General features: G+C 56.2%; 2 protein-coding genes across 3 annotated transcripts; both read left to right on the top strand.

Moving 5' to 3' along the window:
- The first annotated feature begins 2 nt into the window (after nucleotides 1-2).
- Nucleotides 3-23,225, top strand: DOC2B (double C2 domain beta). 2 transcript variants are annotated; one of them, XM_038165675.2, is made up of 10 exons: nucleotides 3-575; nucleotides 8,443-8,522; nucleotides 9,672-9,695; nucleotides 12,924-12,998; nucleotides 14,207-14,316; nucleotides 17,968-18,094; nucleotides 18,265-18,422; nucleotides 19,569-19,650; nucleotides 19,833-19,929; nucleotides 20,129-23,225. In XM_038165675.2, exons 1-10 carry the CDS (start codon nucleotides 245-247, stop codon nucleotides 20,263-20,265), a joined length of 1,221 nt encoding a protein of 406 aa, XP_038021603.1. In that variant the 5' UTR covers nucleotides 3-244; the 3' UTR covers nucleotides 20,266-23,225. The 2 variants fall into 2 exon arrangements, with proteins under 2 accessions (XP_038021603.1, XP_027328293.2); XM_027472492.3 differs by lacking the exon at nucleotides 9,672-9,695 and having other exon boundaries at nucleotides 8-575; nucleotides 20,129-23,224.
- A 273-nt stretch (nucleotides 23,226-23,498) lies between these two features.
- Nucleotides 23,499-26,681, top strand: LOC101791202 (pinopsin). Its single transcript, XM_027472655.3, has 5 exons — nucleotides 23,499-24,271; nucleotides 24,448-24,630; nucleotides 24,861-25,006; nucleotides 25,365-25,604; nucleotides 26,067-26,681. The coding sequence occupies exons 1-5, from the start codon at nucleotides 23,926-23,928 to the stop codon at nucleotides 26,196-26,198; spliced, it is 1,047 nt and encodes a 348-aa protein (XP_027328456.3). The 5' UTR covers nucleotides 23,499-23,925; the 3' UTR covers nucleotides 26,199-26,681.
- The last annotated feature ends 1,317 nt before the right edge of the window (nucleotides 26,682-27,998 follow it).

Below are 27,998 nucleotides of genomic sequence, written 5' to 3'. Positions count from 1 at the left end.
CACCCGAGAGCCCACCCCCTGCCTCCCCGCCGCCGCTCGGTCTCGCTCACTCGCTGGCAGGCAGCGCCGGCAGGATCAGGGCTGCGCGAGCGGGCGGCAGCAGCATGCGTGCGGCGGCTGAGGCTGAGGGCGCGAGAGCCACGTAGGGCGCCCGGCCCGAGCCTCCCCGCCGCCTGCCTCCTGCCCCCCTCACCAGCACCGTCGCGGCTCCCTCCGGGGACGCTGGGCGCCGACAGCCGCGTGCATGACACTCCGAAAAGGAGAGAAAATGACCATAAGTATCCAGGAGCACATGGCTATCGACGTCTGCCCCGGCCCCATCAAACCCATCAAGCAGATCTCCGACTACTTCCCCCGCTTCCCTCGCGGGCTCCCCGCCGCCGTGGGCCGCAGCGGGGCCCTGCGCCCGGCCGTCAGCCAGCCCTCCGTCAGCCCCGCCGAGGCGCCCCGCGAGGATGACGAGGACGTGGACCAGCTTTTCGGGGCGTATGGCACGACGCCCGCCCAGCAGCCGGCCAAGTGCCCCCCACCCGAGGAGGCGGTGGACCCCGAGGGCTACGAGTCCGACGACTGCAGTGAGTTGCCAAGTTTCCACGGGAGTTTGTGTGCTTGTGGGGGGGTGTTTGGGGTCTGGTTCCTTGTCTTGCTGCCCGCGCCGTGCACCCTTTTCCCTGGCCACGCTGCCCGTCCCTGGCATTGCACTGCAGCAGTGACAAACCCTCTGCTGTCACCGCCGTGCTGCCCCCAGGGAGGGGTGGCCCCGGGAGCATCCCTGCCGCAGCCAGGCTGGGCGCTGAACCCAAACTGGGGAAGTCTCCCAAGAGCCACCAGTTGCTGCGTTTGCCGGTGCGGGTGAGGCGCTTCCCTGCCTCGTTCCTGCTCGGCTCCGGGTCCCTGGTGGCTGCCGGCTGGGCACGGAGCCTTCTCTCCATCCGTCTGGGTGGTGCAGCCGCCCGGCTGATGAGCTGGCGATAACGCGCTCGCATCGCCCAGCTCCAGCTTGGGCGCTCCGCTCGCAATGGCACCCGCTGGGAAATCTCTGCCCTCGCCCTCTGCAAACTCCAGCTCCCGTTCCTCGCCCCCCCAGCTGCAGGCAGAGCCCCCACTGGAGGGACCAGGGGGCTTCCGAGCAGGCTCCGGCAGATGCAGGTGTTTGCAGCTCGGTTTAACCCCTCCCCACCCAAAACGTCCTTCCCACCCGGCTCGGTGGAGCTTGCAGGCTGCAGAGCAGCTGCTGTCTGGCTCTGCCAGCCGCGGCGGCTGGGATAGCATCGCTTCCCCCCCCCGGGTCAGATAAAAACCAAGGTCTCCACTCAGCCCAGCCCTTAGGGGCCAGATCCTGCCAGGGGCTGAGCACAAAGTTTGCAGGCTGGAGGCGACGAGGAAGGCAGGCAGCGCTGCTGAGTGCTGCTGCGTGCCCGTCCCCGGGGAAGGGGTGGGCTGAGCTCCCACCGAGCCGAGCTGTTTATGGCCCCGTGCCGGGCAGGCGGTGGCTTTCCCTGTGCCAAATGTCCCAGCCCTGCCTGGGCATCGCTCCCGGCTGCTGGGTGGCTGCCAGCGGGGCTGGGCCCCTCCTCACTGCGAGGTGGCACGGCCACCACCATGCCCTGCCCTGTGCTGCCTGCTGCCCATGGCCAGGGGATGCTCTGGGTGCCAGCCCCCGGTGGGTGCAGCCCCCAGTGGGTGCTGCTTCGCTCCCACCCCGCGCTGGGGTCACGCTCCCCTTGGAGGAGGAAGAGGAGGAGAGCAGAGCCATGCCCAGGGGGAGCATCCCCGCTAAGCCCTGTTTGTCCCAGCCAGGCAGTTAGCCGCGACTTTAACCGGATTTGGGTTATTTGCTGCTCTAATTATCAGATCGCCTTTGCTCATCCCTGCGCTAGACACGGGAGCAGCTGGGCTGCAGGGGCAGAGGTGTGCACGGGCGCTGGTGCGCTCAGGGCCGCAGGGCACGGCGCCTTCAACAGCACCCAAGGGCGCTGCCGTCTGTGCCCAGCGAGGCCGGGAGCTGCGGGGCTGGGGGCTGGAGGGCGTTTGTCCTCCCGCTGGGTGCTGGGAGGAGCATTTCTTGCAGTGTAACAGGTGTCGGCCACGCCGTCGCCGCTCCCCGGCCAGATGTGCTGGGTTTTCCCCTGGCAGAGGCGCAGCAGCGCCAGGAGCGGAGCGGGTGCAGTGGGGACGGCCGGGATCCCAGCTGGGGGACAGCATGGGGTGTCCCCAGCCTCTGTCGGGGTGCAGAGATGTGGGATGGAGCCTGCCCATCCTATGTGGTTAGCAGGCACGCTGCAAAGCCAGGCGAGGGCTCGCTGGCCCCGTTTCACAGTCAGGGAGCTGGGTGGGGATTTGTGCAGCCCGCCCGGAGGCACCAGCTAAGCTGGGGAGTCTTTCAGCACCCCCTCATATCCCCAGCGGGTGATTCAGGGCTGCTGCATTAGTCACACCTGCACATCCCTGCCTGGATGGCGGTTTTGGGGACATGGGGACTGGCTGAGGGCTTGGGGATGGCAGTGCTGGAGCTGGGGGCAGCACCCATCACACACTGCAGTGCCCGGGTAGCGCCGCGGGGCGAGCTGTGCCTGCCCGGGTGCTTTGGCTGCTCCTGTCTCCACCTTGGCTTTGGTGCAGCCGGGCTGGGATGCTCCCTGCATCGCTCCCCAGGGATGCTCCCAGCGCAGCCCCGCAGAGGTGCAGGATTTTGTCATGATAAGGCCCGTGGGAAGAGGTCGGCTCCTTCCCGTTTGTCCCACCTGCCTGCGGGTTTCCCTCCCCTAGCACAGAAGCGATGGTGCTCCCACACCCTCTGGGAGGATTTGGGCTGCCTCTGGCTGAGGAGATGCAGTGTTTGCCCGGTTTTCCCCTAAATTTGTTCCTGCCCAGCGTTACCTCTCCAGCCTGGAGTTCCTGGGTGCCCAGCAGCACCGGGGCCGTGTGGCTCAGCCCCGCAGTACTGCAGGGGCTGGGGATGGAGCAGAGCCACCAGCACCCTGCCCTACAGCACCTGGCGGGGCTGCGGGCTTGGATGCGGGGCTGGGTCCCTGCGCTGCAGTCCTATTTCTTGTATTTCAGTGTATTTCTTTGGCACCTGATGCAGGGGCTCGAGTTGATGGCTCTGGGGCGGGGGGCAGCCATTTGGGGCACCCTCCAAGCAGCCCGTAGGTCCCAGCCGAGCCGCCTGCAGCTCCCAGCCGCGGCCACCACCCTCCCTCTGCCTTTTGGCCTCTCCCTGAGGGCCACCAGCCTCCAGGGCTGATTTCCACCCTGTCAGGCGGTGTGCTGGCGAGGGAACTCGGTGCGGATGGAAAATCAGGAAATGCCAGCTAGGTGGCAATGTGCCACCTGCCAGGAGCTGGGCAGCAGCTCCTCACCTCCCGGCTCCCCTCTTCCGAGCAAGCCACGGCCCCTCCAGCGACTGCGCATTCCCCGTGGCAGTGCCTGGGCTGTGCCACAGCTCGCCTGAAGGGCTCTGGAGGCTGTGCAGGGTGTGGAAACGTGGCTCTTGGGAGGGAGAGCTGCAAGGACTGCTCTGCTTGGGGCTGACACTGGATGCGCAGCCATCCCTCTGCCGCAAAGCACAAGCCCTCGAAGAAGCTCTCCGCGCACCTCAGCTGCCGAGAGAGGCTGTGGCAGGGTTTCGCTCCCTCCTCTGGACGTGCCAGGCTTTGGGTTTCGGGACGGGGAGGCAGCTCGAGAGCACGGCTGCTGCTGTGGAGCTGTGCTGGCTGGAGGAGCTGTGTGGCGCTCAGGCACAGACAGACGTGGCCGTGGTTGCCCACCAGAGCTCACGGGGCTGCGGCAGCACAAAGCCCAGGTCTCCAGATGAGAGCTCGTGGCTTGTGACGCCAGCTGGAAGCCACCGAAGTTATTTAGGAAGGCTCTTTTTTTTTTTTTTTTGAGCAAATATGATAATTAGGCAGTCGTAGGGCAGTTATTAATTACTGTCTGCTTAAAGACGTAAAGAAGACCAAAGGTCTTGCAGGGCACTGAGTTTCCGAGTTGCCTGGCGGTGCTCGTGGCCAGGCAGCAGGAGGAAGAAGGGGAGATGGAGGGGAAGCGTGCGCCGGGAGGATGAGGATATTTACTTCTGAAACACAGCTCCTTAGCATATGCTGCCACTGCTATTTATAACCTTTGAATCGTCTTTTCAATCCAGATAAGGCCAAAAGAGGTATTTTTTGCTCGGGAAGCTAAACAAACCACCGCTGATGGTGGCGGAGCCTGGAGCGTGGCTCTGCTGGAGCCAACGGCGCCTGCGCGGGTGCCGGTCGGTGTCAGACCCCGGGCACCATCCCCGGGGAGCTGGGGACAAACCTGCCCTGCCTCCCTCCTCCCTTCCCCGGTGCCCCGTGCCCGAGGGCTTCCCGGATCTTTCATCTTTGTATTTAACACTGAAGGCAATTTCGGGGGGTTGTTAATTGCAATACCGTATTTCATTAAAGGGAGAGAGAGGGAGAGATTTGAAGGCCATCTCCAAATTGAAATTGCTGAAAGTCTAATTGCTGCTGACATCAGGGACCATTTAGTGCTGTAAAACATAATTGCATCTCTGAACTGTTCTGAGCAGATAAGTGTTCCTCTGAACACTCCTCCTGGAGAAGACAGAAGAGCTGATGAGCATCCATCAACCAGCCTCGTGGAGAAGCAGCTCCCTGCTCTGGAGCTTGCCAGGGGCTGGCGCTGTGTCTGGGAAATGAAGAAATATTAATTGTCATAGATTTTAAGTAAAAAAAAAAATAAAATGGAAAGGCAGGAAGCAGTCTGAGAAGGAAGAGTTGGGCTCGTTCCTTGCTCCTGCTCCTGTTGCATTCAGCCACAAACCTGTGCCATCCCCGGAGCTCCCAGGAAGGGAGGGCACTGGATCCAGTCCCTGCTGGCTTTTGTGCAGGACCAGGACATCCTGCCCAGTGTCTGTGTCCCAGCACAGCGTGCTGCCCTCAGGACACATCCCAAATCCTTTGTCACTTTGTCACAGAGCAGCTCACAGTGATTCCTGGGGCTGTTTCCAGGAATTAACCCAGGGGCTGTTGGAGTTTTGCTCCCCACAGCGCAGGGAGTCAGTCGCTCCTCACATGTGCCCGCCGAGGCGATCCGCAGCTGCCTGGCTTGGAAATGGCAAAAATTATTTCTGTTCCTCCTGAGGAGTCATTTACTGACATTTCACGTGGGGCTGTAAGTGCACAGAATTACTTGCTGCCTTTCAGGACCTTTAAAATTATCTCCATTGCAGAGGAAAATTAAAGCAATGGAAGAATGGGGACCTATCTTTTATAGTGCATTAAAAAACACCCAGCCTGAAGGTTACTGAACCTGTGCTTTCTGTAAGGGAGCACTAATCCAGACAATCCCCAGCAGTCTCTTTACTGCTCCACTCTGATCTCCCTGGCACAAAATCCATGAGCAGATTATCTTGGGAGCAGCAATGCTGATAAGCAGAGGGACTTAAGGCTTTTGGACTCCTTTTTAATTAGTTCTAGAGCAGTTTTTAGCGCGCACCTTGCTTTCTCCCAGCACCTAGCCTTGCCGGGCTTCCCAACAGCAGTCATGTTGCAGAAGCTTCCCCAAGTCTGGAAGGTGAAAGACCCTCACAAGCGATCACTGCCGGGCTTTGTTGAAGTTTCTGGGGCTGCTCTGCGAGTGCCGGTGCCTCTTTGCCATCTCCAGCACCTCTCGGGCAGGGGAACTCTTCCCCCTCGCGTGTCCCCAGCCAGCAAGGGGCCAGATCTGCTGCTGGATGAGGGCACCTTGCCCACACAGCCAGGGACCTGCTAGGGAACAGCACCCAGATTTATCCCTGCAGGTATAAACAGAAGATGCTTGGGGCTCCCCATCTGATGGCAGATACCAGCCATAAACCACGGGGACCGTCCCTGGGGGGGCGCAGGACCCCGCGGCACCCCCAGGCTCCAGACGTGTGCCATGGCCAAGCCCGGAGCCACACGGTCTGGCTGCTGCTAATTTCACAGCCCGCTGAATTAATCCAAATGCCCAAAGGTCGGTGGGGGAAGAGGCCGCGTTCCTGCACGAGTCAGATTTATTTTTCTTTGCAGAGCCTGCGCTGAGCGCCGGCCCCGGGCTGGCACCTTCCCATCAATCTCTCCTGATCCGCGGCCGGGAAGGAGGGTCAGGCCCTGCTAATGAGTTCACGTCTCCTAATGGTTATTTTATCATTGGAGCAGAATAATCGCAATAATAATGATACATCCTGCCTGCTGCCTGGAGAGCGCTAAGCTGCCTTTGTAATGCCTGACAAAGGCATTTATTTATACTTTTTTTTATTTGCAGTCCGTGTGATTAGAGGGCAGCATTCAGAAGAGCCCGGCAGAGTTAAATATGTCTGGTAACAGCGCTTCTCGTCTAATTGCTGCCCTTTTCTTTTTTAGGCACTCGCTCCCCTAATTAACAGCACAAGCTACTTCCATCTTGGCTGTGAGGATGGCTGGGAGGGGGAAAAACAACACAAGCAGGGCATCTCGCCTGCTTGGCCGAGGGCTTTGTTCAAAGCCGGCTGCGTGGCTGCTGCACCGGGCAGCTTTGGGCCCAATCCTGGCACCTGGGGGCTCAGTGTGACCCCGGGGACGCTCACAGCTCGAGCACCGTGCTCACCGCCTGGTGGGATCTCACGAGCTTTGCAGGCTCTCACCCTGCGGCTCAGCCGTGGCTGTGCCCGTGCCCGTGTCCCCGTGGGGCCGCATCCTGCAGCCCCCCCAGCTCCAGGCTCCTGCTGCAGCGCCGCGGCTGCCAAGTCCCCCACGTCACCCTGATCCCTTTTGTCACTTCCATACGGCCGCGCTTTGAAGCAATTAGTGCAACACATCCTGATGATGTTTCCGTGTCCCTCTGACGAAGGCGGACCCTTTCTTGGGAACGGGAGCTCACCATCGGCAGCACATATCCCTGCGGGGAGCAGGACCCTCCCTGTGCTGGGGGAGAGCAGTGCAGGGGCCGTGCACCCCTGCCCGTGCTCACTGCTGCTGCTGCTTCGTCCTGCTGGGGCCGGGCTCGCTGCGCCCTGGGGCAGGTTGTCGCGCCAAGGGGACAGGAGGCTCTGCCGGCATTTCCTGGCCAAACCCCGTTTCCACGCCAAGCTTTTAATTTGTTTTACAAACTGCCAAATCCAGCCGGCTAAGCCGCGGCCCCCTCCTGTGGCTGGCGGGCAGCGGCTGGCTAAAGGGCAGGTGAGGATGGAGAGCCTGCGAGAGCAGAGGGTTCTTCTTCCATAGGCAAAAACCCAGCTTTGTCAACTTTTGATGACTTTGCCACGAGCCATGGGACCAGTGCTGGTCCTTGCACGCTGCCACGCACAGCTGCCACCTCCCTACCCGTGCCGCCAGCCCCACAAGCAGTTTGGAGCCTCAGTCACAGCACAATTTGGGTGGTGAGTGCTCTGCAGGTGTCCCTTGAGCCCAACCCAGAGGTGACACACAGGTGTTGCAGATTTGGCCTCACCCTGCGTCGTTTCCATCTCCCCGAGCCCAGCAGGTGAACCCCACTGAGCCGGCAGCTAACGCACCATGAAATTACTCCAGAGCAAGGGGGGAGCATTATTCTGGCACAAACCTCTGTTAATATTTTTCTTCTTCGCTTTGAAGACAAAATATTTGCTCTGGAGCAGCGGGTTTTTGTTGGCTAGCAGGCAAACACTTGTTTGGGCTGGAAGATCACCGTGAAATCACCACGCGGAGGTTTTGGTCCCCTCCACATGTGCCGCCTCGGGAGGTCCCAGTAGGGGAAAGTGGGCACAGTAAAACGCAAGCTGGAGCCCCTGGGGGGGCTGAAGGCTGCTGGCAGGTGAGGCCGTGCTGGGGGAGATGCCAATCCACGTGGGGATTGGGTCTGGGGGTCTTGGTGAAGGTCTGAGCATGTTTCAGGAAAGCGAGCCTTTTTAAGGCTTTGCCGTTGCTTTGCCTTGGTGCAACTTGCTCAGTCCAGAGGGAGAGAATTTCTCAAACCCAATTTTCCCCTGCTGCTGAGTCTCCTGCTCTGCGCTGCCCTCCCACCCCTTCCCCTCGGCCCCGAGCACCGCTGCGGCCGCAGCTGGGTTGCCGATGCCGTGAGGGAACGCCGCTCTGGCTGAGGGCTGTTGATGTTTTTCATCTTACCCGTAAAAGTATTTCCATGCTCGCTGGGCTTAATTTACAGTTCGCAGCCAAACCGGAGCTGGGAATGGGTCCCACCGGTGGCTCATTTGTTCAAAGGTGTCAGCATGCAAATGCACGCGGCAGGCGTGCCAGCAGTGCCACTGGAGAGGAGCCTTGGGGCTGGGGAGCCCCCCAGGAGCCCCCCAGGAGGAAACATTTCAGGACGTGCCAGCCCCACTGCTTCATTCTGGGGCTTACTTGGAGGATGCTTCGCTTCTCTGTTGCGTCTCCATCCGCTCCCTTTGTGTTACGGGGCGAGGAGCCAGCGGTGCTGGTCCCTCTGCCTCACAACCTCTTGTGTCTCTTGCAGCCGCGCTGGGGACGCTGGATTTCAGCTTGCTGTACGACCAGGAGAACAACGCTCTGCACTGCACCATCAACAAAGCCAAGGTACGTGGAGCCGGCCAGCCCCGCGGGGCGATTCGGGGACACCAGAGCCCTGCCGAAAGCAGGGGGACACGGGGGCTCGGCCGAGGCTCTGCTGTCCCCAGCTCCTTCTGCAGCCCCGTGCCCGCACCATCTCCAGCCCCAGTCCCATGGGACGGAGCCGTTCACCCGTCCCTGTCCCCGTCCCTGTCCCCGTCCCCGTGCCGAGCCGGCTGCAGCTATTTATGGCTTTCAGCAGAGCACCCAACCCGATGTTGTTATTTACTTGACGCTGTGACCGGCTGTCAGTTTATAAATGGCTCTTTTAAATGCTGCTAATCACTGCCACAAAGTGCTCTGCCTCAGCTCCTTTGCCGTCTGCGTGATTGAAGCAATTAGGGTTTTTTGTTGTTGTTGTTTTGTTGGGCTTTTTTTTTTTTTTTTTTTTTTTTTTTTGCACATTTTGGAGCAGAAACAGGCAGCGGAGGTCCTGCCTCTGCCTTTGGGCGCATGGCTTCAGGGCGCTGCTCAGCTCCTCCCTGACCTCACCCAGCCATGGGGGCCTGGAGGGAGACCCCCGGCCCTGCAGTCTTGGGAAGGGCTGGGGGGGCTGCAGGTGACCCCCAGGGGACCGTTTCCCTTCTGAGGATGCTCGAGGACAGCCGGATTACCTGCAGCCCCCACCCCGGAGCAGAGCACCTCTGGGTGCTGGGTGCGCGCACCCATCGGGAGCAGGAGCAGGGGCACCACAGCTCGGCTCAGGCTGTGCACAGCCGCTGGGCAGCCTCGGGTTGGGTTTTCCTCGTAGTGCTCGGGAGCGGAGCCAAGCAGGGGTTTTCTGCTCGGGTTTGCAGCGGGAGGAAGGTGGGGAGGAAGGAGCCCCACGAGGAGGAGGAGGCTCTGACAGCAGCGAGAGCGAAGGCAGGGCTGAGGAAGGAGAGCCCTGGTCCAAGCATGCCCCAGAGCTGGGCTGTAGGGGAATGGCAGCAGCTGAACCCCCCTAAATACAGCCCTGGGCCCTGCCCGCGGGTGGGACAAGCCCCCCCCCCCCGCCGCTCTGACATTCAAGCGTTGCAGTCCTGTTCATTTCCATTCTGCTCTCATTCTCCCATTTTTCTCTTTTATTTACATTGCCATCTGCTCGCTCTCATTTCATCTCTCGCCTGGGGAAAGCTGCCAAAACTTGACTACAGAAAGGTAAGGGCCAGGACCCCGGCTGCCGGCGGTGGGAGCTGGCGGTGGCTGCGCAGACGCTGCAGGGCAGTGCCGGGACGCGGGGGTCCCACGGGGCTGCGTGGTGTCGGCCGCCTGAGAAGGGTTTTTCCTTCTCCTCTGGATAACCTCCCCCCTCGGTTCAATCCGCCCTGTCTTGGTCCAACACCGATTTTCTGCTCTGCAGCCACCGACTGCTCGGTTTGCAGGTCAGGGCTTCCAGGGGGTTCCCTGCTGGGGCGCTTTGTGCCTCAGTTTCCCTAATAGCACAGAGCTCTGCCCTCCCAAAACAGGACGGAGAAGGACCTGGATAACACGAGGTGCCACGGGCTGTGCCCCGGCACAGCTCATGGTGGTTTTGGTCTTGTTTTCTGCTCAGCCTCACCAAGGCCAGCGTGCTGCACCGATCCCTGCAGGGCTATAGGGGCATGGGGCAGCGCAGACACCGCTGTGCTGTCCCGTAGCTCCGTTGGGCTCCTGTTTTTGGGAGGAAGGTGCCACGGGTGATCCTCGGGCAAAGCCATGATGACACAACGGCACTGCCAAGCCCACTGCCTGCAGCGTGGAGCTCCTGGAGGACACCCGGCAGCTTCCACCCTGCCGAGCGCCTGGATGCGCCCCACGAACCCGCAGCCGAGTGCTGGAGATCTGCACGGAACACGAGTTATGAATTTGCTCATCCATATTTATCACTGCGGGGACATTCCCAGCTCCGAGCCACAGCTGCTGCTCCTGGCCCCAGCGGGGACACCGCTGTCACCCCCTTTTCTCCGGGAGGGCTCAAGCTCCTCCAAACACAACCCCTTTGTTTTCAGCACGCTCTGGGGAGCCTTTGGCTGTGATTTCTGGACGTGCCCATCTGCCAGGGGTGACACGGCCCCTGCAAAGCAGGGACACACAGCACCCCGGGCTGGAAAGAGGCACCAGAGGCTGGGTTTGGGCAGCAGCAGCCTGCCGGCCACGGGGGGATGCTGCTGGCACGAAGCCTCCTCCTGCGATTCCTGCGTGCCTCGAGCGTGGCGTTAATAGGCAGCCCGATTAGCCCGCCTCGTAATTAAATCCTATTGATTAGCTAAATGTCAGTGGCACGGAGTGCAGCTGGCGGCGGCGGGGCTGTCGGTCCCCATGGGATCACAGTGGGGATTTCGGGATTACAGAGGGGATTTCGGAGCTGGGGAGAAGAAGGGGAAAGTTGTGAGCAGCATCAGTGCCCCAGGGAGGGCAGATGGGCATGAGGCCGTGCTGGTGAAGCTGGGGGGTTACTTTGTCCCCAGCGTGGGGCTTGGGGAGCCCTTGGCCACCCTGCCTCAGCCTCTTGGCTCTCTCGGAGAAGATTTAGGTCCCTCCAAGCAGAGGGGGTGATGGCACTGTCACCCACGTGCCCCTGTGGGGCAGAGCCATCGCGTTACATCCCGCTGGTGCTGAACCCGTGCAGAGCGACGTGGGAGGGAGCCAGACGTAGCATTAGGAGCCATTTTCCAGGCTCCTGTCACCCCATCCTCCGTAGCACATCTGTTAAAAAAAGCCTTAAATAGCCTCCTCAGAAGGTAATTTAATTGAGCTGATTTGATGGGTGAATTACAGAGCTGCCTGTCTCCCTCCATCCATTTTCATGGGAATTTGCTCGCTCGCTTATGGCTTCATTTTCCACACAGCATCCGTGCAGGTGGGGCAGCTCCGCCGCAGGAGCCTGTGGGCAGGATTCACTTCTCTCTGCTGTGAGCAACCGGTGAGCCCATTCCCCTGGGTCCCCACGAGCCAGGGCTGTCCCCATGTGCTGTGGACACCTGTGGAGCCGCAGCTGGCACCTGCCGCCCGTCCCCCGTGTTTGCTGCGTTCCCCTTTGGCTGGGCCAGGGAGGTGACCTGAGCTGCAATGCTGTTGAAACAGAGCCATTTAGCCTACATTTGCTGCCGATATTTTTAATCCTTCTGTCTCTGGTGGAGGAGCCAAATCCTCTTTGCCGGGCCCCGTTTGGCCGCCTGGCCCCAGGACAGCGTGGATGTGGAAACCTGCCCGAGGTTGGCAGCTGGTCCCAAGGTCCTGGGCTGTGCAAACCCGGCCAGCCAGGGCTGCCAGTGTGCAGCTGGGTGTTATTCCATATGCCAAGCGATTTACCCCAACATCTTGCCCTTCAATTTGCCCCAAATCCACCCTCCATCTTCCAACTTCCATTGCGCATGGCCACTCCAGCAGCAGCCGTACGAATGCTCCTTGATCCCAAGCACCAAATACCCCGCGCTAGGGGCTTGGCAACCTGTGAGCATCCCACAGCCTGGTTCCTGTGCCCAGGTGCCTCTCCCACTGTGCTTCCAGCCAGGGGATGCCCTCGGGCACTGGGGAACAGCCCCTGAAGGGCTCCTGTGGCCAAGGCTGGAGCAGCCCGGGGCATTTGTGACAGGGCTGCTGTGGTTTACAATAAGGACCAGTAAAAATGAGGCTTTGAGTGTTGTGCCCCTGTGTCGCTTCCCTTCCCTGTGGAGTTTGTTTCTGTGCACATTGTTATGGCTTTGTGCTGGTTTGGGGCATGGCCCTGAGAGCATTTCCAGCCCCGCGGCTGTTCAGAGGCCACGGGGCAGAGCAGCCTCGTCCCCTGTGCCCAGAGCTCCAGAGCAAACACGCTCCATGTCACCCCCTGAGAGCGGTGGGGTTGGGTAAAAACCCATCAGTGAGGGGCACCGTGAGGGCTTCCTGGTGGCTGTGCTCCAGTACCCGTGGGCACCAGGCTCTGACCGTGGCTGTGCCACCAGCGGTGCCGTGCCACGGAGCGGGAGGACGGCGCCTTCGCGCCCTGGGGAGCGCTGCAGGGGAAGAGCACAACAGCAGAGGTGTGTGCTTGCTCATAAGCGGTTATTAACTGACAAAACCCTGTAATTTTAAGCCATGAAGATCACTGCGCTGCTTTCCCTAATCCCCAAATTAATTGCGAGCAGGGTGTCAGAGGCAGCTGCTCCAGCAGCGGAGGTGCGCGGTGGCCGATGTGACACGCCGCAGGGGAGCCTCGGGCGTGCTCTGCTCTTGCCACACAGCCTGGGTCTGGCACCGATCCTGCTCTCCTCCCTCCCTGCTCCCAGGGCACCATGGCCCAGCAATGCCCCGTGGAAGTGGGCATCAGAGGCTGGGCTCAGCGAGAGCACCCCGCGGGCGGCTCTGCCTCCCAGGGCAGCGCCAGTGCCGCTGCTGCTCTGATTCCTGCTGCTCTTCCCTCTCCAGGGCCTGAAGCCGATGGACCATAACGGTTTGGCCGACCCCTACGTCAAATTGCACTTGCTTCCCGGAGCCAGCAAGGTGAGACGCCTTTCACTGCCCTCTCCCTTCCCAGGAATTTCCCTTGGGAACCTGGTGATGGTTCCCCGGTGAGCAGCTGTGTCTCCAGGGGCTGCTGGAGCATCCCCGAGGGACCGCGGGTCTCTGGGGGCAGCGGTGCCTCCCCACAGACCCAGCCCAGCAGCATTGGGTGCAGGCATCAGGCTCACAAGGTCCTGGGACAGCTCCAAGCATGGGGAGAAACCAGCTCTGGTTTTGTTTGGTGGTTTGGTTTTCCTTCTTCTGTTGCATTTAAAACCCCTCAGATCCCAATAAAGCAGGGTATAAATCGTAAGGGAAATATTTCCATCTACTTAAGCTCAGCGCTTGCTGGAGAGAAGAGTAATTAAAGATATTGATGTGTAGTGAGAGCGCGGTGTAACTGATGGGGATGTGGAATTTAAATGCTAAATGTATGTGTTATGAATATTAATTGCGCTCTTATTTTACACTAAAGGGAAGACCTTTTGGGGGGAGGTATGTTTACTTGTTACGGTTCAGCTGAATTAATTCGTAACGTTCAGGGCGGTAGAGGGAGTTTTTAACCACATTTCGAGTTCCACTGGAAGCAGGAGAGCCAGGAGCGCTTTCATCAGCGATATTATCTGTCATTTCCAGTTTCTGCAAAGGCACTGATTAGCACTGCTTCTGGGGGGGGGGGGACGGCTGCAGGTAGCAGTGCCCGAGGGCAGGGGTGGCTGCGGGGGGGCCTCACAGGGACACCCCCCTCTGGCCATAGGGCAAGGGGTCAGGATCTGGCCCCAGCGGCTGCGGAGCTGCGGTACCGTGAGGCATTACCCCTGCTACCAAAATGCACGTCCAGGAATTTATTTTGAGTTTTTATTTTGAGTCAGCCAGAGTCAGGAGCTGTGCTGGAAGCAGGAATGCAAATAACCAGCCAGAACAGCAAATTGGTATTTTTTAATGAACCTGAAAAAAGACTTCTTTTTTTTTTTTTTTTTCCCCTCTCTCGCTCCTGCTGTATAAATGAAATCCCCGCTCTCTCGCTGCCTCTGCCAAGGTTCCCGTTTCGCTGCTTGTTTCCAGGGAGGGGGATGCGGAGCTGGATCTCTTTGCAAATGAGCCAGCAAGCGCTGTGCCATGCTGCAGGAAGGGGGATTTTGGGGCACCCACGGCCACAGCCCGGGGGTCAGGGTCCCTCTCACCATGCCCCTCCTTTGCTCTTCCAGGCGAATAAACTACGAACCAAGACGCTGCGCAACACGCTGAACCCCACCTGGAACGAGACGCTCACCTACTACGGCATCACCGACGAGGACATGATCCGCAAGACCCTGCGGTAGGGCCCCATGGCTGGCACCCGACCCTCTTGGTCTGAAGGCAGAGTTTAGCATTTTCCCCTCAGGGGAAAAGAAAAAAGAGCTTGGGGGGGCACGGGGCAGAGCCCACCTGTTGCCTGCAGCCTGCCTGCAGATGAGGAACCGAGCGCCACGGGTGGTTATTTCACATGGAAAATATTAGTCATGCTGAAAGTGCTGCAGGCCTGCCGGGCTGGAAAGCCTCTGGTTTTTGATTATTATTAGCGGTGGGTATTTTTTATTTTTATTTTTATTTTTTATTTTTTTTTTCACTGCAGGCTTTGAAGTTTCCAACCTCTCAGGCGTGGAAATCAGTTTGCAGGGAGAGGTTTGGTGAAACGCAGCAGGGAGAAAAAGCCCCAACACACACCTTCGGGGTGCTGCACCCGCCTGTGTCCCCCCCCCCCGTGCCTGGTGCTTTGCTGTCCCCTGGGAGCTGCTGGCCTCTGCCTTGCTGGCCTCATGCTGTCCCTGCACAGTGAGGTTTCCTGGCAGACCCAGGCTGCATGCTCAGGTGGCCCCGCCGCCACCCTGGGAAGGCTTTTGTGCAAGTGAAAAAGCAAAGGAGTTGGTGAAGTGGGGAGGCTGTGAGGCTGGGGCTCAGGGCCTTTGCCTTGCCTGGACTAAGGTAGATGGGTGTGTATGTGTTCAAAGGAGATGTTTTTCCTTGTCCCTTCCCAGCTCTGGCTACATTTCTGTACCTGGGGACACGTTCCCTTGCCTACGGCTCATGGAGTTCCCCTGATCTCGCCATCTCCTGGGGCCCGTGGCTCCGTTCCTTTCCCTTGCACGGGGCAGCCAGCGCCTAAAACTCAAGTGCTCTTCATTTAGCTGAAGAACAATTCCCCAGCCTCCTATTTCCTTTCCTCCATCCCTGCAGCAGAAGGCATCGGCAGAAGAGTTTCTTTATCCTGAGGCAGGCGTAGAGGAGATGAGGCTTCTTACAACTGAGCCACAAGGAAGAAAACTCAGCTTTTATTTCAATTCTGTGCTTGGATTTCCTTCTTTTCAGATGGGTGGAAGGGACGTGTTGCTGCTCCTCACTTGGATACCTGCCTGCCTGTGCCCTGACCATGGAGTCTTTGTAAAAATAACAGATCCAAGCCACCACCAGCCTTTGCCTCCCAGCTCCTGGGGAGATGTTGAAGGGCCCCACAGCCTCCCTGCCCACCTGGGCTGCTCCTGCCCTGAGCTCAGCCCCAGCTGTGCCCCCAGCACTGTCCCTTGTCCCCATGGGACAGAGGGGACATGCAAGATGTCTGAGGGACTGGCAAGCAGAATTTTGTTAATGAACCAACCCCCTGAGATGTATTTCAGATTTCAAGAAATGCATCAGGTGGGAGGATCTTGAAAGGTCTCATCCATTCATCGAGCAAAAACCATCCTTGCGTCTAGCCCAAGCAGCACCAGAGCCCCCCACCAGCACTGCAGGGCAGGGGAAATTGAAGTGGGCAGAATGCAGCCGCCTACATTTAAATTATCCGTGTAATAGGCAATAAATAGATTGTATTCGTAATAAATACCGGAGCTGGCCGGAGACTGGATACGATTATTCATATCCAGATATATTGGCGGAGCGATGCATTATTCATATGATATTCAGCGTGCCTGCGAATGCCAGGAATTCTTTGTTTAATCATGTGTTTGACAAACATCATGACTCATTAAATATATTATTCAGAAAATAGTATTTGATCAGGTCTAATAGGCACACTGCAGATACGTGGAGATTTGGGGTCCCAGATTGCATTACACCACGAGCCCTGCAGGAGCTCTGCTGCAGAACTGTGGGCAGCCTCGGGCTGGTGTCTGACAGCTCCATGGTTCCTGCGCTCAGACACGGAGGGGTTTTGGTTGGAGCCCCGCACTGGACAGTCCCAGATGCTGCCTCTTGCCATTTTCTCTCCTTTCCAGGCATTGTCTGTGCTTAAGGCATCGTGCCTCTGCATTGAGAGCCTCCCAAGTTGCTATAGGGACCATGGGGAGCTCAGAGGCAGGCGCTGCGTCCTCAGCATCCGCTGTTACTTGTGTACGTTAAGGGAAAGGGTACGAGGCTCCAGCTAAATTCCTCGCTGACCCCATTCTCCCCTTCCCACAAGGGAAAAAAGGCCGGAGGAGCTCCTGTGCAGGCAGCAGCCGTGAGTCAGCTGCGGGGTGGCTGGAGCTGCAGTGAGTCAGGGCCGGGAGGAGTGGGAGGAGAAGTTGGGTGAGCGGCGATCGCTCGCGCGCTCCCCGGCTCTCTGCTGCGGCGGTTTCACGGCCTTAGCCCGGCGGTCAGGAGCCCTCCTGGAAGCTGTCAGATCGACAGCAGGGTGCGAGGGACTGGGTTTAATGAAGAGAGAGGCGGGAGGGGGGTGATGCTCGCGATACGAAGCTCCTAACGGGGAGCGAGGGTGGCTGCTGGAGACGTGTGCTCACTGTTTGTCATGGAGCTGATTTTCTAACCCAAGGCATAAAAATTCCATCACATTGATTCCTCGTAATAAAATTCAAGCCGGTGTAATTGCATTACGCCTGTTTCCAAAGGCAGGGCTGGGGCCGGAGCTGCATGCCGATCTGACTCACGCCTCTGCACTGACTTACGGGGCCAATGCACCACCAGCCACCAGTGACAGATACCACACCGGTGGAGCAGAGGGACCACAGCCAGGTGGCTATAGGGCTGGAGGGGTGTCAGATAGACCGACCACATCCGACACCTCAAAGTGCTTTTGGGATGCGTCCAGGCAAGGTTCAGGGTGGGGAATCTTGTTGCTCTTGTTCTCAAGAGGTAAAATCCACACCGAGTGCTGCTCCCCAGGTACATAGGCAGCAGCATGGCTCTGCCATGCCCTGGTGCAGAACCAGAGCCTGGCCCCATGCTCCCATCTCCGGTTCATCCTCTGCAACCACAGGCTTGCTGCTCCCTGCCTGGAGCTGCAGCAGGATGGGGCCACGCACGCGTTGGTGAATGCCGCATCTTGTCTGGAGCCACCGCTGCTCCTTTGTAGGTTTGGGTTTTTGAAAGAGAGAGAGGAAGGGAACTAAGAAATACGCTGCCTGCATTTCAGATTCTCTTTGAGGATTTTGCTGTTGCGGTGGGGTGTTTTTCTTTGCGGGTATCTATAGTAACGCTGCATCCATTTCTGGAGAGCAGCACTCCCGTGGCCCCTCTTGGGGTTTTCTCCCCAAACCCTCTCCTTCTGCCTGCTCCCCCGACCTGGTGTTCCTCGTGCAGCTTGGCTGCACCGTCTGGGTGGCTCCTCACTGCCTCCTTCTTCCCTCGTGGTCAAACTGCCATGGAGAAACCACCCACAGATAAACCACATGCAGATAAACCACCCATGGAGAAACCGTGGGTAAACCATCCACGGTCAGAGCCGTGGTGTGCAATTCATTCCAGTGACATGGGATCGCGAGGCAATATTCATCTGTAACTCCTTTTACTCCTTCATGAATTGTTCCTGGGTTTATGAAGACCCAGCAAGGCCAGGCCCTGTTGGCAAAGGTGAGAAATGGGCAACAACAGGAGCATCTGACAGGGAGTAAAAACAGGCAGTGAAAGGACGGGAAGCTGTCACAGAAAAAAATAAAAATCAGGGAAAAAGGAGCCCCCACACAGCCCCACTCACGCCGCCCCGTGCTCCTTTCAGGATCTCGGTGTGCGACGAGGACAAGTTCCGCCACAACGAGTTCATCGGGGAGACGCGGATCCCGCTGAAGAAACTGAAGCCCAACCAGACCAAAAACTTCAGCATCTGCCTGGAGAAGCAGCTGCCGGTGAGTTGGCGGGGAGGAGGGCAGTGTGACACCTGAGAGGTGCCAGCAGGCAGCATTTGGGCTGTTTTAATCTCGGTGTACGAGTGATATTTGACGCCAGCGAGGCGCAGGCCTCGTGGTGGGCATCCAGCACCGGAGCAGCCCCGGACTGGCTGTGTTCCCCTCCCCAGATAGATAAAACAGAGGACAAGTCACTGGAGGAGCGCGGCCGGATCCTCATCTCCCTCAAGTACAGCTCGCAGAAGCAGGGCCTGCTGGTGGGCATCATCCGCTGCGCCCACCTGGCCGCCATGGACGCCAATGGCTACTCCGACCCCTACGTCAAAACGTGAGTGACGCGCCGCCGGCCCTCCTCGCCTGTCCCCGCACTGGAGATTAATCCTTCTCATTAAGAGATGCAAATGAGGGCGTCACGGTAGCAGCTTGTGAGCGTTATTCCCCAGCAATTACTCCACGATGACGCCAAGTAGCAAAGGTGTCAGCCTGCCCCGTGGCTGCCCCGCGACGAGCAGCACCCGGTCCCTGATGGTTTTGATGTGCCTTGTACTGTCCTGTTCCCCCTTTCACGCGCCCACCAGGTCACAGCCATGCTTCAGAAAGGCTCTAATTACAGCGCGTGTCTAATTAGGTCAGGCAGCACTTTAATCGCACCCCATAGCTCTGGTGGCTCCAGGGGCTGGTTAACAGGGCTGGGGGCACGTTTGCAGGTCCTGCCGATGCTTTGCGATGTAAATGATGGGGCTGTCTTCCTTCTGAAAAAAAAAAAAAATGTCCTTTTAAAAAATAAAAAAGCCCAGAAATGGCTGCAGTGGGCTGCTGTGAGCTGCCCTCACCCTGCTGGGGTGCCAGGGGAGGCACTGCTTTGTGCCCACAGGCAGGATGATGGCCACGGCTCTTTTTTGAGGGAGGAAATATCAATTTTCAAATTTTCACTCTGCCAAGTGGAGACGGATGTGGCAGGAAGGGCTGGCAACCTGCGCCCCGTCCCTCATCCCTGTCCCCTGTGCTCTGACCCCAAATGCAGCACTTTTAGGGATGGCATTTGTTGAGACAGAGTGACTGGGATGAAATGTGCCTGGTATGTGGGAGGCCAGTAATGGAGTTTATCAGCAGAATGCTTTCAGCTTCCTACTCAATTGCTGTTTAGCAGTGGAGACGTTTGTATAAAAATCCACCCTTTCTTTTTCAAATGCTCATCGGAAAAGCTTGGCTCCTGAAACAACAGAATTCCCTTTGTTTTTCGTGGTTGTTTTGGATGCTGCCTCACATGTATGGCAGGCAGTGATCATACCTGCAGGGCTACAAGCAGAGCAGACAGACGAGTGATGTTTCTTGCTGCAAGCCCTAATTTTTGAATTACAAGCAAGATACAGAGAGTGCCAACATGGGAAGGGACCTGGGACACAAAAACAGGGGAAAACCCTCGTGCTGCCCAGCGGCTGTGTGCTGACTGCCTCGAATGGTTTCCTTGCAGCTACTTGAAACCGGACGAGGACAAGAAGTCGAAGCATAAGACGGCAGTGAAGAAGAAGACACTGAACCCCGAATTCAATGAGGTGGGTTTTTGCTGCTCGTGGTTCTCACCTGGGGGGCTTTTCTCAGTGCTGTGACTTAAAAGAGAAAATCAAACACCCCGGCCACTGCACAAGGAGAGGGAATTGAGCTCCCTGTGGGGAATGGTGCTGCCGGCACTGGGCCCCGTGAGAGCTCAGCCTGAAGGCTCCTGCTCTCCCCACAGGAGTTCTGCTATGAGATAAAGCATGGCGACCTGGCCAAAAAGACCTTGGAAGTCACCGTGTGGGACTACGACATTGGGAAATCGAATGACTTCATAGGTGAGTGGGGCATCTGGAAGCGCTGGACGTGTTCCTGAGATCTTGGCTAAGCGGCATTGCCCCCTGTCCCGGCTGCCTCTTTCACTCCCCAATTCTTCCTTTGGGGTGGGATGGCCAGTGTGTCCTGGTGTGCCCCAGTGTGTCCTGGTGTGTCTTGCAGGCAGGTGCCCACCCACCTCTCCTCTCTGTCTCTCCCAAGGTGGAGTCGTGCTGGGAATTAATGCCAAAGGCGAGAGGCTGAAGCACTGGTTTGACTGCCTGAAAAACAAGGACAAGAAAATCGAGCGCTGGCACACACTAACGAACGAGCTGCCAGGGGCCGTCCTCAGCGACTGAGCGCCCCGCGGACTGCTCGCCTCCACGGCGTCGGGCGGAGGGGAGCGAGGCACTGCTGCGAGGGAGAGGGGACATCCCGTGCCACGCCGTGGGGACACGCTCCCCAGGGAGCAAGGCAGAGGCTCCTCGCTGTGCTCAGCGGGTCCCAGTCCCTAAGGCTTTTTCAGAATGCCTCTCAGCACCCTTACACACACACACGCATGCTCACGAGCATGCACAGACACTCGTGCACACACACACACACACACTCTCTCAACACACACCTGCATGCACTACAGTTCTGACTCCTCTCCCAACTCGTCGCTGTACTGACTGACCTTCCTGCTGCCTTGCAATTCAGTGGCAAAAATGAATGCATCAGTCTTCGTTCGTGTATCTAATATGAGCAAAAAGGCGTCACTAAAACATGGAACTACTTTATCCAGGCGATTGTGCCATATTTCTGGTGGTTTGTCAGTCTCTGTGGTTTGGGCCTAAACAGTCTTTTATGCATTTAAAGCTCCTCCGTCGGAATGATTGTGTTCTCTGATAACCTAGGAAGACTTTGCTTCTCTTCCAGAAATGTGCTTGTTCTCTCCTATCACCCGTGCGGGTCAGCTGGCAGGCTGAGGGGCTGAGCACCTCTGCAGCCCCCCACAAACCCCCAGGGACAGCCTCAGCCCCAGCCGCCTCCCTGGGAGCTGTCGTGGGGAATGAAAGCGGGGAATAAAACAACGACACCGAGCAGGGCAGCCCCGGGCTGTGCCAGCTGCTCTTCTCCCCGTGCGCTGCTTCCTGGGAGCCTCAGCCCCTCTGTTTTTCCAGGAAAACCGGCTTTTAGGCTGGATTTTTCTATCACTTTTCCCTTCATCTCCTTTCCCAGTGCATGCCACTGCATAGGAGCCAGGCAGTTTCCACTGCATGCTGTCTGTGTGCCACAAGCTGAGCCTGTCTGCGAGGTGCTCAGCTCGGGCACAGCCGCCAGCTCACCCAATTTGCTGCAGCATGCACGGCTCCAGCCCAAATTCCTGCATATGGCACGGGAATACCAGGGCTGAGCTGTGTACAGCACCAGGTCTGAGTTGTCCTCTGCATCCTGCCCTGCCGGCTCTCGTGCAAAACCCAGCGAGGCACTGACGGGTGAAAACTTTCTGCGAAATGCTGCACCTTGCCAGAAATTTCTGAAGCCTTTAAACTGCGACTCCTTCGGAAGAGCTGCTGTTCCGTTCGGTCTCAATCTCTTACCTACAGCTTCTGAGCCGTGTATCCGTGTGTGCGTGTGCGCGTGGGTGTTGACGACTTTTGGAAAGCAATCAGACCTCCGTTTACTTTTCCAAGTTCCGACAGTGTTACACCTTGTTTGATATGGAAGGGGGGGGGGGGGGCGGGAAATGTTCATAGGGTCTTTTTTAATAACTTAATATTTGTAATGCGTTCTACAGATATGCATGGATTTTATTTGAATGCCAGCAGCGTGTCCACGAGGATGCTCCGGGTGATCTGCCGCTGCTCCAGCACCGCGATGCCTGCGGGCTGATTTCGGGGTGCTGAGCCCCTGGGGGCGCAGGAGCGTCCACCTGCAACGTTGGCAGCAGTAAGCGACGGGTTCAAGCGCATGTCGCTGTGAAACTGCCTTATGGCTGCGGGGGAGCAGGACGTGGGGGTTCATCACTTTGCACCGAAGCCTTTTCTAAGCGGACTGTCCGTGCATCCCAGCTGCATGCAGAGCGGTGGTCGTCGCGCCAGCCTTGTGAAATGTTTGATACCGATGTTTTGCTACAATGTGAAGGCTGCAGAAATTGTCCTTACCTGCATCCTAAAGGAATTTTGTATTTCAGTATTATCTATCTGTGTACTTTTGGTCAGATTTGTTAATATTTATAACGAGAACCCGAAATAAAAAGGGGGAAAAAAAAAAAAAAAGGAGGTGCAGCTTTCGAGTTTCCCCGTGGCCGTACCATGGTGGTGTCACATCGTGTGGCCCCAGTCCCACTGTGCTTTGCATTTCCGGGCACTGGGGACATTTTTCTTGCTGCAAACCCAAAGTTTTTAGACTGACGTATGGGGAGCTGCTGAGGTTTGTTCTGCTGTCAAACCCTGTACCTACAGTGTCCCCACTGTCACCAGGCCCCTGACCCACCCCAAAAGGGCTGGGAGGTTTGCGTGGGGACTGTCAAGGAGAGGGGATTAGGCAAGGGAGGATTAAACACAAAATCTTCTGGTGTTTGGAGTTTCCATTAACTTTTCATCACTCAAAGGCGCTGCATCAGCAGAAGGGTATTAGGGACAATTCATTTTTCCACCACAGACGCTGGTCACCATGTTCCCAGTGCGTGGGGTAAAACCCTGTGGTTCTGGCTGCCCAGCCATGGCTGGGGTCCCACCAGTGCTCCAGATTCCCCAGGGGTCTCTCATGGGCAGAATCTGCACTTTCCAGCCCAAATATGCATGTACAGCCCACATCCTCTGCCCTCAGTCACTGGCTGTGAGCATGGGGACAGAGCCGCCAGCCAGGTGTGGTTGCACACACGTACAGAGGTGCACAGCAGTTACAAATGTGCACGCCTACGTAATTACTTGTTGGTGTCCTGCGCCCCACGTGATGCTGCTGCCTGCATGGGGCACAGCACAGTTACGTGGACATGTGCATGTGTGCGTGTGTGTGTGTGCATGAGATGCACTCTTTTATACATCAAAATGCTACCGTATTATAATACGTAACAATAAATAGCAATATTATGGTATTATAATACATGTATGTGTGTCTACAAATACATCTATACATGGAGCGCTATATAAATATATATATAGATGTATGCATACATATGTATAGCTGTGTATACAATTTTATATATACTATATTATATAATTTATTAATATATATGTTATATATATATTATATATTATATACTGTATATATATACACACTATAGATATATCTCCCTAACCCCCATATACGTGACTACACATTCATCCTTCTGTCTATTATAGTATTATCATAAATAAAATATCTAATTGTTGTATTTCTACATATATTTTGTTTATAATTTAGACATCTCTTCCCTGTATATACTAAATATATGCATGCATGTGTATATATATTCATTCATATATTACATGTACTTTTTACATTTGTTTTCTATATAATTTAACATGCATATATATGTATAAAATATTTATATACAATAGGTTATGTAAGCATATAAGATATATTATCTATATACAGATATATAATATATCTGTATATATTAATATAATGATATCTGTATATATTATTTGTATATATATATTTATATATATATAATTATAGAGAGAACTGTAGATATAGGTAGCATGCTCTCATGCTCTTTCAGACTTTCTCCACATATATATATGTATTCGTGTGTATGTGCATATGTATGTGGCTGTGTTGCCACTGGGGCACTCACGTAACAAAATCTATCCACTCAATTAAATGAGGCAGCGGCAGTCATCAGGTTTTTTGTTTAAGTCACTCTTTATCCCCCCTGGAATATAGAGCTGATTATAAAATGGGGAGGGAGGCCGCACCATTCAGATTAAGAAAAAAGCTTAAGGTGTTTCAACACAAAGCTCCTCTGAGGCTTTATAAAGAGGGCTGGGGGCTTTTGGGGAGGGTGAGCTGCACAGGCTTTGCCAGTGCTGGTGCTGCAGGAAGGACCAATGTTCCCCAGCAGCTCCCAGGCACCTCCCAGCAACGGGACCCCGGGGCCTTTCGACGGCCCCCAGTGGCCCCACCAGGCCCCGCGGAGCATGTACACGTCGGTGGCCGTGCTGATGGGCGTCGTGGTGGTCTGTGCCTCGGTCGTGAACGGGCTGGTCATTGTGGTTTCCATCCGGTACAAGAAGCTCCGGTCCCCACTGAACTACATCCTGGTGAACCTGGCCCTGGCCGACCTGCTGGTGACGCTCTGCGGCAGCTCCGTCAGCCTCTCCAACAACATCAATGGCTTCTTCGTGTTCGGCAGGCGGATGTGTGAGCTGGAGGGCTTCATGGTCTCCCTCACAGGTAAGGGCACGAGCCTCGGCCTTGGGCTGGGGACACGGCATTGAGCAAAGCTGCGTCCTGCAGAGCCCCGGGGATGGCAGCAGCTCGCTGGGTCTCCTAAAGGCAACGCCTCACGTCCTCACAGCCGCCCCTTCCGTGAGGAAAATATCAGGCACGATCCTTCCTCCTGCCCGCAGGCATCGTGGGGCTGTGGTCGCTGGCCATCCTGGCGCTGGAGCGCTACGTTGTGGTCTGCAGGCCCCTGGGAGACTTTCGGTTCCAGCACCGGCACGCCGTGAGCGGCTGCGCCTTCACCTGGAGCTGGTCGCTGCTCTGGACCACCCCGCCGCTGCTGGGCTGGAGCAGCTATGTGCCCGAAGGTAGGGGAGGAGGGCTTCGGGGGGTACCCAGTGCCTCGTCGTCACCTCCATGTTCGGCGTTTGCAAGCGTGGGGTGGCTGGAGAGTTCAGGGAGCTTATCTTGAAACCTGAGAGGTGCTTGGGAGAAAAAGAAGGCTCGCTCAGGGGAAAGAGAGCTTTTGGAGTCTGTTACCGAAAGGCTTTCCACGTTACGTTTGTTCTCGGTTTGTTTCAAACCTTGTTTGTTCCAGGGCTGAGGACCTCGTGTGGGCCCAACTGGTACACGGGCGGCAGCAACAACAACAGCTACATCTTGGCCCTGTTCGTCGCCTGCTTCGTGCTGCCCCTCGGCCTCATCCTCTTCTCCTACACCAACCTGGTCATGACCCTGCGAGCGGTGAGTGCTGCGGGGCCTCTGCACAGCCAGCCAGGATCCCGTGTTCAAGTACTGGGCCTGCAGTCCTGTGGGGTTTTGTAGGTTCAGCAGAGGCAATTTGTCACTGACAGGCAAGTTAACGTGTTCCATCCCATCAGGATGAAGAACCCATGGCAGGTTTTGTGACCAGGTGCACGCCCTTATTTTAAACAAGCACTGAGCATGGGGACGGTGCTGCCACCAAACCTCGCTCCAGCTCCTTGGCGTCAGGAGCACAAAACCTTAGTTAAAGCCCTGTTGTCCCCTGATTTCACTGCTCCCAGGGCTGGATGTGATGCTGGGAGCAGGCAACAGGCTGGTTCTTCCCAACTCCTCACAGGCTGCGGCCCAGCAGAAGGAAGCCAACACCACGCAGCAGGCGGAGAGGGAGGTGACACGAATGGTGGTCGTGATGGTGATGGCCTTCCTCATCTGCTGGCTGCCCTACACCACGTTTGCCCTGGTGGTGGCCACCAACAAGGACATCACCATCCAGCCGGCTCTCGCCTCCTTGCCCTCCTACTTTTCCAAGACAGCCACCGTGTACAACCCCATCATCTATGTCTTCATGAACAAGCAGGTGAGAAAGCCATAAGCTAATGAAAACAGATTCACTGGAGCTTCTGGGTAACAACTTAGTGGCCTTATAAAATGGGGAGGGCCCAACCATCCCACCTGGAAGCCTTGGCCCACCTGGCCCAGGAGGTGCTGTACAAGCAGGAAAGGCATCAGAATAAAACGGGAAGGGAGGCAGCAGCCTCCTAGCCCGAACACAAGCTCATTTTCTGCTTCCATAATTTTATGGAGCAAAGCAACTTGGTTTTAGATTGCAGACTGCTCATTCGCATACAGGGCACGCGGAATGCAACTTCTGTAGTCAATAAACTGCCAGCCTCTGCCACGAGTTGGGCTGGCAATAAATCCCCATCTCACCCAAACCACAACGGGCTGCAGGGTGCCCTCCCCACCGCCTCTGCCTGCCGCCCCGAGGCAGACACCAGCTTCCATCCCCACACGTAACCTTCCTTTTTCCCCTGCCCAGTTTCAGAGCTGCCTGCTGAAAATGCTGTGCTGCGGTTACTGCCCCCGGGGGACGGGAAGGACCACGCCAGAGACACCCAGGCCCCGCGCAGGCATCCCCATGAACAAGGTGTCACCGTCACACCCCGTGTGACTGCTGCCTGCTGCTGCCTGCACAAATGTCAACGCAGCCTTGTCAACATGGGCATCCAGAAAGGCTGGGGAGCAGCGGTTCAAGGGGACCCAGCAGTCCTCACCCTGCTCCCCAGAGCAACCCGCACTGCCTTCTGTTGGATAAGTTCAAGCCTTTGCTTCACCCATCCCTCCCAGACCCTCACCTCGGGGGCTCAGGAGTTTTTTAAGGACAAAATACGGCAACAACTCTTCTTTCATGCAGAAAATCACAAGTTACTCTTCAGCCCTGGAGTTCAGCTGAAGGCTCCCTGTTTTTTATCTGGCACCTGCAGAGTGTGCCAGAGGCAGGAGCCGTCTGTTGGCTGTCCCTGCGTAGACCGAGTCCTGCCTGCATGGCCTGAGCTTGCTGTGAAGTGTCAGGTCATGTTGGAAAAATCATGCAGGTATGTTTAGGTGCAGACTGAATTAATAAACGTTGGCAAATGTTTACAACATCAGCTTTGTCAGTTTTACTGGCTGGTAGAAAGTCCCACAGCACGACACCATTTGCTGATCTCCTCCTTCCTTCATTTTCCACAGCTTCTGCTGTTGCAGCAAAGCCACAAACAGGGCTAGAGGAGAGCAATGTTGACGGCTGCTCACCTCAACGAATTCATTCCCTCACTAGCATGCAGTCCACATCTTGATCAGCAGAAAGACAATTTGGATCCGCACACATTATGATGGTAAAACCTTGGGGGACTAAGGTTTTTCCTCGAGTCCCAGTCCCAAAAATAATTAAAAAACAAACAAACAAACAAAAAAACGACCAATTAACAAAACAAATGCAGTGTGATGACAGATACAAGGGATTGGAGGATTTGGCTGCTGCTTAGCAAATGAGCATTTTCTTTTCTCCTTGCATACCTTCACTTGATGTCCTTACTGCGTGCAGGGTTCTGCAAGGGTCTTCAAAGAAATAAAATATCTGCAGGCCAGACCAGGGTGGTAGGGGGCCAGGACAGCCATCCTCACCCCATCTCCATCCCTGTTTCTTGCCTTTCCTCTCCCCTCACTTTTCTGCATGCAAAACTGCTCACAGGCTAGCGCCTTAGAGAGGAATTAGAACAGCTCAGTATCACTGTTTTAATTTAATTAATTGGCCTCTCATTCTTGGGGAGGCTGAAAGGCAGCGTTAGATTGGCCCCCTCTGATCTTTTCTGCTGTCTTTCACTGGTCCTTGTTTAATTCTTCATGTTAATTACAGCTTTTGCGTCCATGCTTTATGTTATTAGGGTGATTTACATTCACTCTAAACGTAATTCTGGAAAAGTACAAGCAGCTGAACAACTGAGATCTCCAACTGCTGTGTTCTGGCCTCGATAAGGAGAGCAGAGAAGCTATGGGCTATGAGAAAGGCTCTCTACCAACAGAAATATTAACTTTCCACATTAAGATTAAAAAGAGATAGGAAAATGGTTCACAGTCTGCTCACCATTTGGTTTGATAGATAAAATAGAGAAAGAAATCCAAGAAGCTAAGATTTCACATGTTGCAAGCCAAAGTGATTTTTAATTATGTGCATGTAAAAACTCACGTGCTCACTCCACTCCACCACACTGCTGCAGACCAGCAAGTTCTAATGACTTTTTTTCTTTAATTCATCAAGGTTCTGACATGGAACAAACCACACAGCCTTTGCCTGAAGCGATCACATACAAAACCTGTGGCTTAACTTTCGCATGTATGTGTCATTACCATGCGTTCTTTGCAACAAGCTGCAACACAACACTAGTTTTTCCTTAGTCCTTTGCCTATGTAAAACAGGATCTTGTTCCAG

This window comes from Anas platyrhynchos, chromosome 20, assembly GCF_047663525.1.
Source record: "Anas platyrhynchos isolate ZD024472 breed Pekin duck chromosome 20, IASCAAS_PekinDuck_T2T, whole genome shotgun sequence".
NCBI lineage: Eukaryota > Metazoa > Chordata > Aves > Anseriformes > Anatidae > Anas > Anas platyrhynchos.
Note: the sequence above shows the minus strand (reverse complement) of the source record. Positions and strands in the feature narration are given on the sequence as shown.